This window comes from Ochotona curzoniae, unplaced genomic scaffold (assembly GCF_017591425.1).
Source record: "Ochotona curzoniae isolate NIBS_2020 unplaced genomic scaffold, NIBS_Ocur_1.0 contig_2688, whole genome shotgun sequence".
NCBI classification, from domain to species: Eukaryota; Metazoa; Chordata; class Mammalia; order Lagomorpha; family Ochotonidae; genus Ochotona; species Ochotona curzoniae.
Window position 1 is genome coordinate 16441815 of NW_024465553.1, and position 16755 is coordinate 16458569.

At 41.9% G+C, this 16755-nt stretch overlaps 1 protein-coding gene across 2 annotated transcripts in view; it reads right to left on the minus strand.

The window, feature by feature from the left end:
• The window catches only part of TTLL5 (tubulin tyrosine ligase like 5), a 213114-nt gene that overhangs the window by 118554 nt on the left and 77805 nt on the right, over positions 1-16755 (minus strand). For both annotated transcript variants that reach the window (XM_040975261.1, XM_040975259.1), the window contains 6 exons: positions 13958-14115; positions 12741-13041; positions 7789-7909; positions 4937-5083; positions 3862-3965; positions 1313-1440 (listed from right to left, as the gene is read on the minus strand). In XM_040975261.1, the coding sequence (XP_040831195.1) occupies positions 1313-1440; positions 3862-3965; positions 4937-5083; positions 7789-7909; positions 12741-13041; positions 13958-14115 (959 nt within the window). The remainder of the gene's footprint in view (positions 1-1312; positions 1441-3861; positions 3966-4936; positions 5084-7788; positions 7910-12740; positions 13042-13957; positions 14116-16755) is intronic.

The following is a 16755-nucleotide window of genomic DNA, read 5'->3' on the forward strand; positions in this document are numbered from 1 at the left end:
ATGGTGCAGTCCCTGCAGGTGAAAGCAACAACCAAAGCAGGGAACAGCCCAGAGCATACCAGATTACAGTACCTGCAGGCATACATGTGGCTCAGGTAGAAGTGTGGGCCAGGCTGGGCCAGTTCATAATACCCACTGGAAGATCTGAGAATCAGGATGGGGTGCAGGACAGGCTGGGTCTGGCTGCATCACCAGCCAGTTCACATTAGAGCCAAGACTGGCGGGACCGATTGTGCCGGATTGGGCAGCAGCTCCAGCCAGCACAAGCTGGAATGGAGGCAGACGAGGCTGGACCAGGCAACAGCATCAGCCAGCAAATGCCAAAGTGAGATGGGCCACGCCAGACTGGAATGCAACACTCACCAGCACACATGAGACTGGGGCAAGGGGAATGAGCCTGGTAGGGGAGTAGCAGGGACTCTATTCCTGAGCCGCTGCTCCTGCTGATGAACATGAGAGCTGAAACTGAGGGTAGACCAGGCTATGCAGGGCTATAACAACTTGTTGGCCTACATGTACACTGTATCAAAGGGGAAGCCAGGCTGGGGCAACCAATTGTATCCACTGCTACAAGCATGAGCCAGAATAAGGGGTAGGTTGGGGCTAGCAGGTTCTGGGACTGGGGGCAGGTCCAGTTGAGTTAAATTGCAAAACTACCCAGAGAGTGCAATATCTGGGGCAGGGAGTGAGCCCAGTGGAGAGGTTGTGAGTTCTTCTCTGATGGGCTGCAATTTTCACATGGTGAGCATGAGAACCAGTCCTGGGGATGGGCCTGGCTGGACAGGCAGTGGCACCCACTGGTATGACTGTAGGCTGGCGAGTACAGTTGGTTGAGTTAGGCTTCAATGCCCATTGATGGATATGAGATCTCAATGGGAAGTGGGGCAGATTGGACCAGTCCACTGCACATGAGCTGTTGTAAAATAACTTCGAGCAAGTTATTCAGTCTCCTTTTGCTTACTCTCTCGCCTGTACAAAAGTACTAAGTAGTGCCTACTCCGTGTAGTTGTGGGAAATAAAAAATGACAACATGTCCAGCAGACGGCAAGATAAGCCTATGATCAGTTCTGCCGTAAAAGCTCTCTGCTATTAATTACCATTGGAGAAAATAAAACACACTAATTTCTGGTTTTTGGAGAAAAAGAAGCTTCCCACACTCCCCAGTCTTCATCCCTCATTGCCACCCCAATGCTGCAAAGCTTCATCACTTCGGAGCCTGCTGGTGCTCAGTCCCTACACAGTTCTCGATGCTAGAATTTCTCATTTTCCCACTTGTTGATTTTATTTCTCACCAACGAACCAGCATACTTACCACCCTTTGCCCCACTATCAGAATAACTACTGCTGTTCTTAGAACTTTTGGAATGAGTCCCCAGGAAGACACTTGCAGACTTGTTTTTTTGGGTGTAAAAAGTCAGCACCTCTTCCAGTTCGGCCTCACTGAAATGAGGAGAAAAGTATCGTCAGAAGAAAAGCTGATCCAGAAAAATCTTTCCACCAGATTTTATTATGGAAACAGAGCAAACTAAAGAAGGGAAACAGGAAAAACACAGGCTGACAAGTCTCTGTTAGCAGAAATGAAACTCAAAAGAAAAACCTAAAGATTTAAGGCACAATAAAACTTTATTCATTCCACAGTGTATTTTCTAGCTCTATGTGGTTTGATATGGTAGCCAATTAGTCATAGGAGACGGTTAATACCTAAATGCAATTGAATTACATATTCTTTCCTGTAGTTACATGATTCACATTCCCAGTACTAGGTAGTCATTCAAAGTTCTTTCAGATAGTGTTCTGTATTGGGAGTTAATAAGTTGCAGACTGTTGGGCCACACCTGACCAGCAACCACTTTTGATATGGTCTCTGGCTAAGAATGCTCTTAAAAATATTTTAAAAGAAGGCTATAAGGGAAAGACTATCAATGGCCCACAGCGCCAGACACGTTTATTATCGGGCCTTTTGGTTTGTCTATTCCATTTCTAAAAGACCACAGTATCATCACTAAACAAGCAACTTGTCTTTTCAATTGCCTGAGTCAGAAATGAGGGGACCTACCAGTGTAACCACAAGTGTCCTATCCATCTGCACGCTGCCGGAAATCCAACACGATGGGCACCTCAAATTGTCAAAATCATAAACCCTATGAACATCCACAAAAAGGAAAGTATAGGCAAATAGACAGAGGTCTAGGGGTTTCTTACAATAAATATGCCATGGAGGGTTTCTATATCTTTAGCAATCTCTCCATGGACTTTTCCTATCTTTGTTCTAAAGCTTGCTCCAGGTAGGTAGGTGGTCCTCAAATAAGTGACACACACCTGTGTGAGTACAAAGCGCTTCTCTCCTGTCTTCTAAGGACACTCTAGTGAGAATTCAGCAAACAATTCCTGTGAATCTCCGTGTAGACACTAACATCTCCAAAGCAGCTATGTGCTGCAAGCAGCATTCACAGATCCAGGATGGAGGCTTCCAGTGGGTAGCTGTTTCTGCCTGCTGGGGTATTTTATTTAGCTCTGACAAAACATGGAGAATCAAACCTTATAGCTGGCTTAAAATGTATGTTGCTTTATAGCTGCCTTATTTTCTGTCCTCTTTACATTTGTTTTCCTGCATAACATCTATAGGTATTTGAGCTTACCAGGGGTGACAAAGGTAACCATGGTATTCAGCCCTAAATATTAAAATAAGAACCCACACTGTTACTCATTTCCCCAAAATCGCCTCTAAATGTTCAATTAGTAGTAATGTATTCCAATAAATTTTATCTCCAAATGTGTTTAAAGCTAACAATACACGTAGGTCACTTCAGGCCTGTGAAGGAGATGCACATCACTTCTAAGGTCTGAGAGTTTCTTCCTTTTTTGTATATTTTTGAGATTTTTGAGGATGCCTAGGAAGAACTAGAAATTAATGTTTTAGCTTTAAAAAGAAGGTATTTTCTGAATATAATCCAGTTTTGGTATCGATTCTTACAATGTTGAGGCAAGAAACTATTTTTTGCTTTGTTCCTCTACCTTAATGTCAACGAAGCAACATTACACAACTATAGACTCTCACAGAACCATGTTTTTCTTTGCTTTGTGTTTAAGCACGTGAGATTGAGGCTGTCATGAGGTCTGTGCAGGGTCAACAAAGACCATACTGATAAACCACATGATTTAAATTTCACAAATAATAGAAAATTCCTTTTCTAGTGTTTATTTTTTTTTCCCGTTTTAACTTTGGATGACTGAAGCCTAATTGATGGTGTTTACTGTTACTTTCTGTTTATGTTAGTGGCTTTGTACATTATCTAATTAGAAAAAGGGTCCCCAGAAGGAGTTTTATATGATTTAAAATTCGGCATCTAATTGTTATCTCTTCCAGTGCAAAGAATAGAATGGCCTGCCTGACTTTCGTCATGACAGAGAGCTGAATACTTGGGAGTCTCAGTTCTGAAAGCCCTAAGCATGAAGGGCTTGTTCTATTTTATAAATTACGCGTAACCCTCACAGTTTTGAGAAACTGCCAATTCCTCAACCCACTCAGTATAGGCAAAATGTGGTCATCTCCAATGGCTCGGCAGGGCGGGCAGGGATAAATCCAGGCCCAGCAAGCATGAGAAGGCGCTCCCTTTGACTTCCCAAAGGCTCCCTCAGTTCTGCAGTGGTGTGTCTAGAACTGCAGCCCGGATACCCAGCAGCAGTGTTTTGATAACTGAAGTCATGACAACAGCCACATCACTGGCCAAGATATGGAAAGGAAGCCTAGGAAACGGTTTCTCCTTTTGGGAGTGTCTTCATGTCCAGGTGTCGGAAACTGGGGGAATGCTGGGGATTCAGAAGGCAACAAGGAAGAAGGAACAGGGTGGATGTTAGTACCTTGCTTGTCTGATGAACTTCTGGAAGCTTTCCGGATTCACTCCATCTTCCTCTTCCTCCTCCAGTTTCCTCTTTGATCTCTTTTCAGCCATTTGTTCTGTTTCCTACCCAGTACCCAAATCCCACAGAAAAAAAAGATAAAACTGATTCCTGATAAATAAGCATCTTATCACCTGACTTTATTATCTTTGTAGTAATCAGTCCTTACAGAAAAGACATTCAATTATTCCCTGTGCATGAGCCACGTACAGCTTTTAACCATTATTTTGTAAAGTCATTCTGAAATGCCCAGGTTGCAAAACAAATGTACACAGCTCACTAAGAAAACAGTATATCTTAGTAATGTTTATGATCACATTTGCAGTTTTTAACTGTATGAAAACAGAAGCATGGTATTTCACTGCAATTAGAAGAAGAAAGATCTTAGAAAATATTCCTACATTCATTATAAACTGAATAGGCAAGGCATTAAAGATTCTGAAAAAATTTGGAGTAAATTATGAATACAGGTTTGGTACACTGATAAATCATGGATTTAATCATTCTGTGAAAGTTAAGAGAAGTTACTCAATTTCCCAGTTCTTCGCCTTCCTTCTGCATCCCCCAAATCCATTTTTTAAATGGATCCTGAAATCTTTGCAAAAAGATTGCTTGCAAAATTTTCTAATTAAACAACAAATTTCTTGAACTTGATTATAAAAATGATGTCACTGAAGAAAAAGGTTCAGAGAAGACAGTATAACTCCCTCAAGGCCAAAGAATATGTCATCATGTTAAACTTGCAGTTCAAATTTGTTTCCAAATAGTCAACTCACCACTGTTTATAGGCACAACAACAACAATACAGATTCATGTGGTCACTGAGCTCTAACAGCTCAAGAGGAATACGCCTTCTGGTAAGAGTGAACGATGGCTGCTGGGCCTTCTGAGGTCATCAGCAGTTTTTCAGCCCAGCTGAGTTAAGGTGTGGCATTCCGCTCACCCTAACAGTAACACACAGAAGAAGGATCCCACCACTTGTTTCTCACAAGTGTGGGGCAACCTGAAGCAGAAGACCAACATGCACCATTTTTACCTTGTTGTACACAATGATGAAGTCACCTAGTTGGTGAGCCAGGATCCTCCTGCGTTCTAGGAGTGCCAGTCGCCGACTAGGTAATACCATCCTTAATGAATGCTGGAGGTTACTGGACGCCCGCTTGAGGAAACGAACTACCAGCTCCTACAGGGAAAGGTAGGCAGAAATGTATGTTAAGGAACAGAAGACAAACTTCAAAGGGGTTACAAAATACAGATATGAGGAAAGGTATATTTGAACCAACAAGATCAAGGGTAAACACCTTATGTATTAGGAGGATACAGGAAGAGGAGACAACCATTCTCCTTCAATAAGCTGGCAATCAGAAAATTCAAAATCAAATATGTATGTAAATTGTCATAGGATAAAGTTGTGTTGTAAAAGTAGCATAATACATATGTAAACTATAATAACTCACAAAGCAATCACTTGAAAAGGGTGATTAGAGAGGGCTATTTAGGGAAGGTAACCTTCAAAGACAGGCAGCACAAACTGATGTGCTGGACCAGCTCAGAAAGCAAATGACACCATCAAAGGTAAGAGAATATACAAAGCAATATCCACGGACAGCAAAGAGGAGAAAGAATTAGGAGGAAAAAAAGATGAAAATAAAAGAAATGGAAAGAGTCTTGGGGAGAAAATGGTGTCATGGAGGCCAAGGGAGGAGAGAGCTCCAGTCAACACTTTCAAGAGGCTGCGCTGGGAAGGCCCATGAGCAAGACAAAGGCCTGGATCTGCAACGCTGCGATGCATTCCAGAGGACACTGGGTAAACAGAGTCAAAGGAAACAAGGGACAATGAAGACCAAAAGTAATGAGCAGGAACCATTGATCTGAAAAGTTTACTGATGGAGGAAGAGACAACTGTCATGGGAAATCTCCTCCAAGGATAAGGGAACCTTTTTAGTTGAGAAGACAGGCACAGTATAGAAGTCATCAGGGGAAAGACTGAATCCATCTCACTTGAGGTTGGGAGAAAGGACTGTGGAATCTGAATAGATGCTACTCACATTATTAACAACATCATAAATACTTCAAAAAGAGATTGTATAAGGTTAAGGTCCTAAAATAAACTGCTGTCCCAAAAGCACAATAAAACTGCCTTCTGGTGATAGGTCCGGAGCCCTTCTATAAGGATTTGCCCATGAGTTACGGGATAAAGGATGCCTGGCCCACACCCAGACCACAGAGAGCAATCCTACACTCATGCTCCTCATAAGCAAGGCCACTGGGAATGGAACTGGATTTGCTCCCTCGATTTGTTTTCAAGAAGGAATTTAGAAAACTGGTATCCAATTTTGCACTGATGATCCTAAATATTCTTAGAGAAAGAACCATAGAAATCCTATGTGTGTGTTCCAAGCCAGCATTGGCGGTGATTTTTCTCTGTTAACCTTTTTTTTTTCTCCTCTCCCTCTCTCCTTCTTGAACTTGGTTTGGTTCACTGTCCTTTGGTGCCAGTTTACTCCAGCACCAAGGGAACAGTCCTCTCAACTGGAGGGTTGGATTTCACAGTTCTACTCTGTCATCTTCACTATATGCTCTTTTATTAAAACATTACTTTTTTTTATAGTGGAGCAGACAAACTGACTTGCAGAAAAGAGACAGTTTCAATTTTCCACTTGGAAAGAGTAAAGCTAACATTTTCCACTGATGATAATTCACAATACACACAGTGTTATCTCTGGGTTGTACTGACTACTTTAAATTCACAAGTCGCTTCCTAGGGTAATCCAAATGCATCTGTAATAAACCTGGCACAAAGATCTGCTTTTTGTTCTATGAAGGACTAGAAATGACAGGCGGGTCACCACTGACTGGGATAAGGGATGCAGCTTTCTCAGCCTTAGAGGTCCTTCTTTTTTTATAGAAATAGATGCCTCTTGTCAAAAAGACTATAGGAAGGGTTTGTGTCTTCCCCTCTAAGCTCTGAGTTTGTCAAAGAGCTTGAAGCTTCACATCCTCCTGATGTAGACAGAAAACCCTTCTTAGAACGTTAAGTTCCAGGCATGGTCAAATGGTTGACACACAGCAAAATTTATCACGCAAGTTCAATTCCAGTAACACAAGAATTCTAAAAATCTTGTGATTAGTAAATAAACCAATGCAAAGTTGGAGCATGGTGCATTCTGAGAGGACCCTGACAAGGTAGGGACTTTCCAAGAATCAATTTGAGTCCTCAGGACAAAAAAGGAATGCCTTTAAAAATGACTGATTATTTTTACTGGAAAGGCAGATTTACAGAGGAGAAATAGAGAAAGATCTTCCATCTGCTGGTTCACTCCCCAGATGGCTCCATTGGCCAGAGCTGAGCTGATCCCAAGCCAACATCTAGGAGCTTCTTCTTGGTCTCCCATATGGATGCAGGGTTCCAAGGACTTGGATCATTTTCTGTTGCTTTCCCAGGTCACAAGCAGGGAGCTGGATGGGAAGTGGAACAGCCATGACATGAACTGGCATCCAATGGGATGCTGGCACTTGGAGATGGATTAGCCAGTGGAGCCACCTCACTGGCCGCAGAAAACCATTCCCTTAAGAGCCAGGGAAACAACAGAACAGCAAGAGACTCTAACATCCAGGCTCTCTCCATACAAGTTGTACAAAAGAATGGGCTTTGAAGAGAACTTAGCACATTCCAGAATGAATAAATGGATGCCCTCAATGCATTGCATGGTGAAAGCTCCAGATCCAAGATTTCCTTCCCATTAAAATTAAAGAAGTTTAGAAACTTGACTATGTAATAATTTTTTTTTTCATCAGAAAAATACACCACTATTTATCACAAAGCAGGGTAGAGTGGGGTGGGGTGGGAGGAGAAGAAAAAACAGGTTCTAGGAAGAACAGCCTCACCATCTGCTCATCCTCTTTGGCAGCCCAGCTGGCACTCAAAGTCTGGCCTCCGTTGTCTTTCATCAGGCGAATTTGAACATGCTGGAGATAGGCAGAGAATGCTATTCGAGCCTGCACTTTGCTACAGAAATTCAAAACAATGAGCTGTTACGAGGAGGAACAGTACACCTGCCCAACATGTACCTGCCTCTTACAGTCACCTTTGATGATCCTCTTATTAGGATGGCCAAGAAATAACAAGCCCCTAAATATACACCCTCCCTGAATAGAGTCCTTCTAAACAGTCCATGGGGCTTTTCTGTTTTTTTCTTTTTATTAAAAGAATAAGGGTTGGAGAATCCTGCTTATTTTATCATTAGTGTGATACACACAAAACAAAAATAAGAAATACGGTTTCCTGATCTATCACTTTTTCTCTGCAAACTTTTTAAACAATTTATTTGGGGGAAATGAACAGAAGAATTGAATCTTGGTTTTTACATACTAGACGTTCTTAAGAACACACTTATCGGGCCCGGCACAGTGGCGCAAGTGGTTAAAGGTCCTCGCCTTGCACGCCCGGGGTTCCCATATGGGCGCCGGTTCTATCCCGGCAGCCCCGCTTCCCTTCCAGCTCCCTGCCTGTGGCCTGGGAAAGCAGTCGAGGACGGCCCAAAGCTTTGGGAACCTGCCCCCGCGTGGGAGACCCGGAAGAGGCTCCTTGGCTTCGGATCGGCATAGTATCGGCCCGTTGCGCTCACTTGGGGAGTGAATCATCGGACGGAAGATCTTCCTCTCTGTCTCTCCTCTCTGTATATCCGCCTTTCCAATAAAAAAATAATAAAAATAAATCTTTAAATAAAAAAAAAAAAGAACACACTTATCAGCACAAGAATATGGATTTTACAATGGCAACTAGCCCTTTCCAGTGAATGAAGTCTCCAAAGCAGGAAACAGATAAATCCTACAAAGGGACTTCTGAGTCCAGATTTTAAGGTCATGCCTTTCTCAACTCCAAGAGGGGAGTGGCTGGAGCCCAGGACAAATGATTGAGGCCCAGCGTCGTCTGGCGCAGATGGACCACCAGGTCAGGCTGAGCCCAGATGTTCAGCGGGGAAAGCAGCCCTGGAATACGGAGGCAAGCAGCCCAGGGAACGCGTGGAGAAGTCCACCGATTTTTGCCAGGTGGGTGGGTGGGTGCATGTCTAGCTCTGTGGTATGGAAGATAGAAGTACCACAGAGGTATTGATGATTTTCACTTTAGCTGCTAATTGTGGCAGATCTGTTTTCTTTCAGGCGGGATTTTGGTTACTTCAGCTGATCGGCCTGCTGACACTGTAGCCAAAATGACATCAGCGAAGATTAGGGCCCAACACAAACTTTGTTTACAATCCTCACATATGTGATCACTGAGCGCAAGTTTTCTACTCGTTGACCCCGCCCCTCCAAAGGTTAGGATAAAGGATTTGTCCTGTATCATATGGGAAATCCTAAGAGGATCCAGCCCCCTGTGAGTGCTAGGGGGCCTAAAAGGCAGGGAGTCTAGCTGAGGAGCCATCTGCTCCTGTGAGTGGAGAGCCTAAGGAGCTATACAACATGAACTGTAAGCTTAGAACTTGGTGCGATTAATAGGCAGAGTTTATGGGAGAACATTAGGCCTTTGAAACAATAAACCTATATTTTCAAATGTTTCTCAACAAAATGACTATTTTCTAACTCATCGACACAGCATCACAACTCCCCCCTCAACCATTCCCATAAGCCAGGGGTGGCAAGTGTCCAGCCCGCGGGCTGTATGAGGCCTGTGAAATCATTTGGTCTGGCCCTGCCAAGGCAACTGCAGGCAGGACTTGAGATTCAATAAATCAACAGCAGCCTGATTTCTAATCCAATAATTCTGGATGGCTCATGAGTGATGTTATAAACATCCAGATGGTTCTTTACCCCAGCAAGTGTAAATGCCACAACAAGCAGTCAAGTCAAAATCAATGAAAATATATCAATTTTGGTGAAGAAATTCACATGCATTATATAAATGAACAAGAAACAGGATGTCTCAGAACCTCCAGATGTCACGGAACACACAATTTCACTGATTGGTTCTCTTCTACTCAAACAAGAAGGTCTCTCAGATAAGGAAATCATTGCTTACAAGGTGAGATTTCAACCACTATTTTACAGCAAATCTTCATTGCAAATCAAATGAGCAAGTACTGAGTTTTCCATTTAAAAAAATTTTCTTATTAAAGAGGTGTACCATGTTAATTCTAAGATTGTCTCTAGGGTACTGGTTATATCAGACAGTAAGCCATCCTCAACAATCTCCCTAACAATAACAAAAAAGATGAAAAAGTGAAAACAAGAATGCCCTACATCAAAGGGAACGACTGTTAAAAAACAAAAGATCATGTGGCTTCTCAGTATAGAGAATGTGCTACAGGCAGCCTTGGCCTGCAGCCTCACACCCTTGCCAACGCCAATTTCCTAGGCCCCTGAGTTGCCACAAAGACATTCCCAGGGCAAGGCCCAGGTATAAGGAACAGTCTAAAAACCACTGATTTACCCTAACACACCGAGCAACTCTAACAGCCTACCCACTCAGATGAGATCTATAAGATTTATGTAGAAATAATGTATTTCCATAACAGTGAAGGAGAATGTTATTGCTGGAAACAACCTTAGAGCACAGTCCAGTGGTTTTCAAACGCTGTACTTTCATTTCCACGACATTTTCTTTTTCACCTCCAGGAAGTAGCTTGGAAAAACACTTGTTGAATCCCAGACCCTGGCTTAATAGAAAAGGAAACTGAGGCTGAGAGAAGCTCTTTGATATACCAGTGATCGCAAAGCCAGTTGGCAGCAAGAGAGACACAGAGCCATGGTCTTCTGCCCGAGCTCAGTGTGGCTGCCACTAAGGGCAAGATTTCTACTTTCTGTAGCACTGTTCCTAACTACCTCTGTATCCCTTATATCCTTGGGTTCCAACCTTCAGTTTTTCAGTGTTAAGAACCGGCCTTAATCTATCATGTGTAATATCAGAGTTTCCTTGCTCTTCAACATGTACCTACTGCATCCATGTCATCCACTGGCCTTTATCCAACTCCCTTTAGGGTCCTTCTCCAATATATCTATTTCTGCATCTGTAACCTTATTGCCACCAAATCCTTTCTCTTAGATAATGAACAAACTAGCTTCTCCTTCACCTTCTACCTCTTGTGTATTCTTATTCTTTCCTCCCTTTCATTGCTAAACCTTTTCAGAAAGTTCACACTCGGCTTCTTATTCCCTCAGCTCACAACTGCTCTTCTACCCATTCAGCTGACCCTGGGCTACAACCCAAGAGTCCCTACTCTTCACTTGTGCTGCCTTAGACACTCCATAGATTTGACAAACTTTGATCTTGTAGTTTTGCTATACCATCCACAATGTTTGCAGCCTGTCTTCCTAACTGGTATTTCCTGGTCTTTTTACTGACTATCCCTAAACGGCAGTGTCTCCAGGGCTCAATTCTCTTGTTTTTCTCCTGGTCTATCCTTGTTGAACTGAACAGCCTCATCCACACTGAAAGTTTTAACTATCAGCTACACAATTTTACTAAACTTTGCTGCTTTCTCACCTGTCTGCCGGACTTTACAGCAGAGCACTTTCTCTTCACTGAATCTCCAATGAAACCCATCATTAGTTCCCTAAAACCAACTCCTACATGCCTTGCACTGACTTATAACCATCATCACATTGTCAAGTGTGGAAACTTGAGTCTTGCTCCACTTTACCTTATAAATATCACCAAGTTCAGTGTATTTTTCCATTCCTATAGCCATTGCTCTAATCAAACAATGATCCTGGACAGACCTAACTGCCCCTAACTCTTCTCCTTGCTCTTTTCTCTAATCAATGCGTGTGCCACAATTCAACAATTCACTTCATAAAAGGTCTGATTATATCATCCACCTGCTTAAAATCCATCTAAAATAAAGCTCTCACTTGTTCTAATGTCCTTCGCAATCTAGCATTATCCAAATTTATTCTCATTTCTTTTCTCCATGTAACTCTACACTGTTCTATAGTCTGCATTTCATAAGCACACCAGCTCACTCCTCTATTTCAGAACCCATGCACTTTGTGCTCCACCAAGGGTGTTTTGCTCCCTGAAATTCACACTGACCTCTCAGTATTTAGTACTCCACTTACAAGTTACCCCTTCATGCCCAATCACCACTATCAGCCAATTGTACTCTGAAACTATGCTACTATATATAGCGCCTGCACAGCATTTCTTACTGCCTAAAGTTGCACTGTTTCCATTGTCTCAGTTTTCTCCATCAGATTGACTCACCATAAGCCTGTCTTGTTCCCCACAGCAATGGTCTATGGATATATGCAATTCCTGGCACAGTGTAGGTGTTAAATAAATACTTGTTGATTGACTCAGTGACTGTGTATTATCACACCTCTGTAACTATCTGCTTTCTGGACCTAACATTCCTAAATTACTGTCCCCAAATCTAGAAAGCTTACTCATTAGGCTCATCAGTTGAGGCCTGATTCAAACACTGCCTCTTCTGAAATGTCTTTTTAGACCACTCAGTCACATCGATCATTCCTTTTTTGTGTGTCCTAAGAGTACTCTGTTCATCCTGGGGTCATGACCCCAGCTCTGTACATGTCTCCAACACTAACCTATTAGCTATTATCTCATTTACCTTCTGCTCTTAGTTACTGACATCACCACCCAACAAAGACTGGTTGGGTCAATGAGATCCCACCTTGGACAAGCTGCTTAACTCCTCTAAGCCTCAGTTTCCTTAATAAGAGCCAGGTCTAATCATAGTCACTACGTCCTAGGACTTGGCATGTCATAGGACTTCTGTGCATAGTCAATGAAAAAGGCCTATAAAGCCATTAACGCAGTACCTGACACACATTACAAGTGAACTACTGAAGAATCTATCGCAATTACAAAAGGTACCTACCTGAGATTCCCATTATCTTGCAGAATCTGCATCAGGTTAAATTTAGGTTCTGCCTCCTGGGTCTCAGTTTTGCAGCACTGTTCTTTATTGTTCCATTCGGAAACTTTAAGGGGATTTTCTTTGGGTGAATTTTCTACTGTAACAGTCACTGAGGAGGTATATGGGGGCTGATTTTCTCCAGCAGATCCTGCAGACTCCTCCTGGGACACTTCTTGTTCTTCATCTTCATTGTCTAAGCCGACTTCTTCTTCCTCTTCACTCTCTGTCTCGGTTTTACCGTTCATTTCTGGTTGGGTAATCACTAAATGCGAAGAATCACTAATGTTGCTGAAAAAAGGATTAAATTTTCCTCTCTCCCAATACCTTTCTTGTACTTTTTTTTTTTTTACTAAAAAACCCATTTCTAAATTAAATCATAAACAAGGTATAAAATTACTACTAACTGCATGCCCCTTTATAATCTTATATATAAAACATAGTAGCAATTTTCATTAGAGTTGATATTTTTCATATGAACTCTCACACACAGAGCAAAACAAACACACAAACAAATAAAATCACATCCTTAGTTGACTAATTGCTACATGGTATTAGGGGATTTTAGAAAACTACCCTTCACAGAAGTACAAGAAAATGGGAATATCTTCCTTCTGATGTCTATTCATTATTCTTTCGTGCTACTGCCATCTAAGTTCTATGAGATCGGCAACCATACTGATTTACAAGATTTCTGATACAGGTGCTCCACAAGGGACAGAAAGAGCAAAAGAAAGACCAGGCTGTTGGCCAGTTACAAAGAGACTTGCAGCATGGGAGAATCTAGAAGAGAAGTGACACCCCCTTGGTATAAAGTGTTAATAAAGTGAGCAATCCCAAAGCGTGAATTGGATTCCCTTAATCCTAAAAACCCAACCTGTATGCTCAGAAGTCCATCAGCCTCAGGCTCGTGTTATTTCTAACGTACAATGCTAGGTAAGAGCAAAAGCCAAATGCGTGTGTAGAGATTCTCCAATACAGACTGGAAGGCTTACAACCTCATAATCGTTTTAGAGAACAAGCCTATATATGTTAAAATAACTAACTAAATAAATAAACAAACAAACAAATAAATAAATAAGCAAGCACATGTGTTCAGGAAGGTTCTGAGTAAGAAGCCAATTACCACAGTCTGGCAGGACCCAGACAGTGGCGTTTGGTTAGAGCTCACCAGCAGGTACCTGGGTATTTTGGCCTCATTGCCCTCAATCGGCCACTCCGCCGTCTACGTTTTCGCACCTCCAGAGACAGAAGCTTCCTCTCATAGAGAGCAGCGTGCAGCTTGGCCTTTGAATTCACACTCTCTACCTTCAAGTCTGGTGCTCCGTCCGCAGTCACTCTGGGGAGAAACACAACAGCTGCTGCCTTCACAAAGTTCTCGCCTTTACTCTAGGATGAGTCGCACAGGACTGTATAAGGACAATAGATTGGACATGGCCATGCTATTCAGTTCTGAAGGGTTTGCAGATAGAGGTGTAATGATGGAATCGACATTAAAACCTCACCAATGGCCTGTCTCAACTTCCTAAGTATTCTGTACAAAAATGAACTCTGAACAATGTTAAAGTACTTTTAAGTATTTAGTGATACTGGTTGACTGCTACTTTACTGCAGGAATCATGAAGTTTCATCTGATAGCTTACAACCTTTAGGATACAGGTCAGGAGTTGCAAGTCAGAGGTACAGACAAAGCCAAACTCCACTGGGTGACGAATCAGAAAATGAGTTTGGTGAAAGGAGCTGGTAGCAGTTACATTAGAAATTAAAGTAAGACAAACTACAAATTAAGGAAGCACAGAGCAGGTACAGTTAACTAGGCCACCAAAAAAGGAGAGCGGCCTATGTCCTAGAGTCAGAAACGAGGACCTCCCAAGGCCTTGAAGCATACAGCTAACCACACACACAGATCTCAGGGGCTAAGTGCTGAGCTCTGAACTATTCGGGAACTCAGACAGCATATGCCATGAGAGGCCAAGAAATCCTCCACAATTCATCTCGGAGCTTTCCGTCTCAGCATGAAGGCAAGGCTGTTTCTTTTGGGCTGTTTAAGACCTTCTTATGGGGATTTTTTAGGGGAATGGACTGCACAGTAAGTCCTCTGGAGGCTGCTTCTCCAGAACAGGACATTAGCCAAGAACAGGGATAAGCCAGACACTGGTAACAAATAGGAAGCAAATTCATGAGCTTTAAAAAGAATTCAAACTTATCATCATAGTCCTAACGACTAAGTCACTCTCTTCCTCTCTGCCATGAAAATATTTAACCAACTAAATAACAAGGAAAATAAAACAAATATGATTGAACAATAAAATCATTAAAACTAATTTATTTAATGTCTAGCCACCTTGATCAAAACTGCTTACTGCACAGGTAAAACAGGAGTGGCATAACACTAACATCTCCATACTAAAGGCTCACAAACTTCCCTCTTCTCAAAGACCCAGCTTTGAAAAACTTAACATAATTTTAGACGCTCCCTTTTGGGTTATCCTAATTGAAGGGGGTGGGGGGGGGGAGGTTAACATCCTAATAAATGAAAGCCCAATGTTTATACTCCAGAATCAATGCCCATTGTAAGCAAGAATGATGGTACCTACACTGCCAAGAACTTGATTGTATAGGAAAACAAACAAACAAAAACAAAGAGCCAATTCCTTCAGGAAAATTATCAAGAAAAAGTCAAGTAAAAACTTGTGATTATAATCTTAAAATCCCAAGGGCATGGAAAAGCTACTAAAAATCCTCTCAAGAGAGAGATACTTCGAAATAATAACCATCAGATCAATTAGACAAGCCCTAATTAGCACATGGGACAGAACCTAGGGAATGCTGGGGAAAAGGAGAATCCGCTCCACAAGAATCAGAGCTCTAGGAGCACGGGGTCTCTGCTCCTCTACTTGATCACTGCATCCATGCTGCTTATGAGACTGTCCCACCCAAAAAAGGACATCACCCACACTGTCTAATCAATAAACTATAAATCAGCTGCAGTGCTATCTCTTCACTACATCTATTGCATTTTCCCCAATATATTATCATTAAAGTATTAAACAGAAACAAAGGTTTAAAGACCTGCACAGTTATTACCTACCTACCAACTTAGCATCTTCAGCTAACCTTTTACATTTATTTCACCATCTCTTTATATCGATATATATCGATACAGATACCAATATACAGAGACTATATGTACATTATTCTACATATCTATCAATTCATTTGATTTTAAAACATTCAAAACTTGCAAACAGATAATGGTGCCTTTGACTTCTAAATGTCTCAACATGCATAACATCACTAACTGGAATTCATTATTTATTTTATGGGCTTTTAATTGTGAGCTAGATATTACTAGCAGAGAAATACCCACATATTGTATCCAGTTAATATATTTTAACAAATGCCTAGAGCTAAACTGTACTTACCATTACTCCAGAAATTTCTCATGTCCCTTCCTAACCATCTCTGCCTACGCCTTGTTCTGAATCTTTCATCCTGTTAGCTTTGCCTGCTCTAAAACATCATACAATATGAAAACTTTGGTGTAAAGCTTCAGGCACTCAGCATGCTTGTGTGTGCCAGAACACAACCACGTGGAGGCCTGAGCAGGGGGCCACTGTCACAGTTTATTGACTTTCTTGGTGCTGGGCACTGGGCTGATTTCCCTTTTTTTGCAAAATTATGAACAAATATGTACAAATGACTCCTAAGATTTTGTTTTTCTCGTCCTCTGGGTAAATACCTGAGAGTAGAATTTGCCAGATATTCTAACAAATTGTCAAGTACCCACGCTAAACTTAAGCTGCTAAGGACAATTTGCCAGAGTTCTGTTGGCCCTCCATCCTCACCAACATGTGGCAGTGTCAGAATAACTGCAGCCATTCTGCCTAATGCGGAGTAGTATGTCATGGTTTCAATACCCGATTCTCTGCATTTCCTTCGACATGTATACCTAATGAATATCTCTATTCAGTCTGTG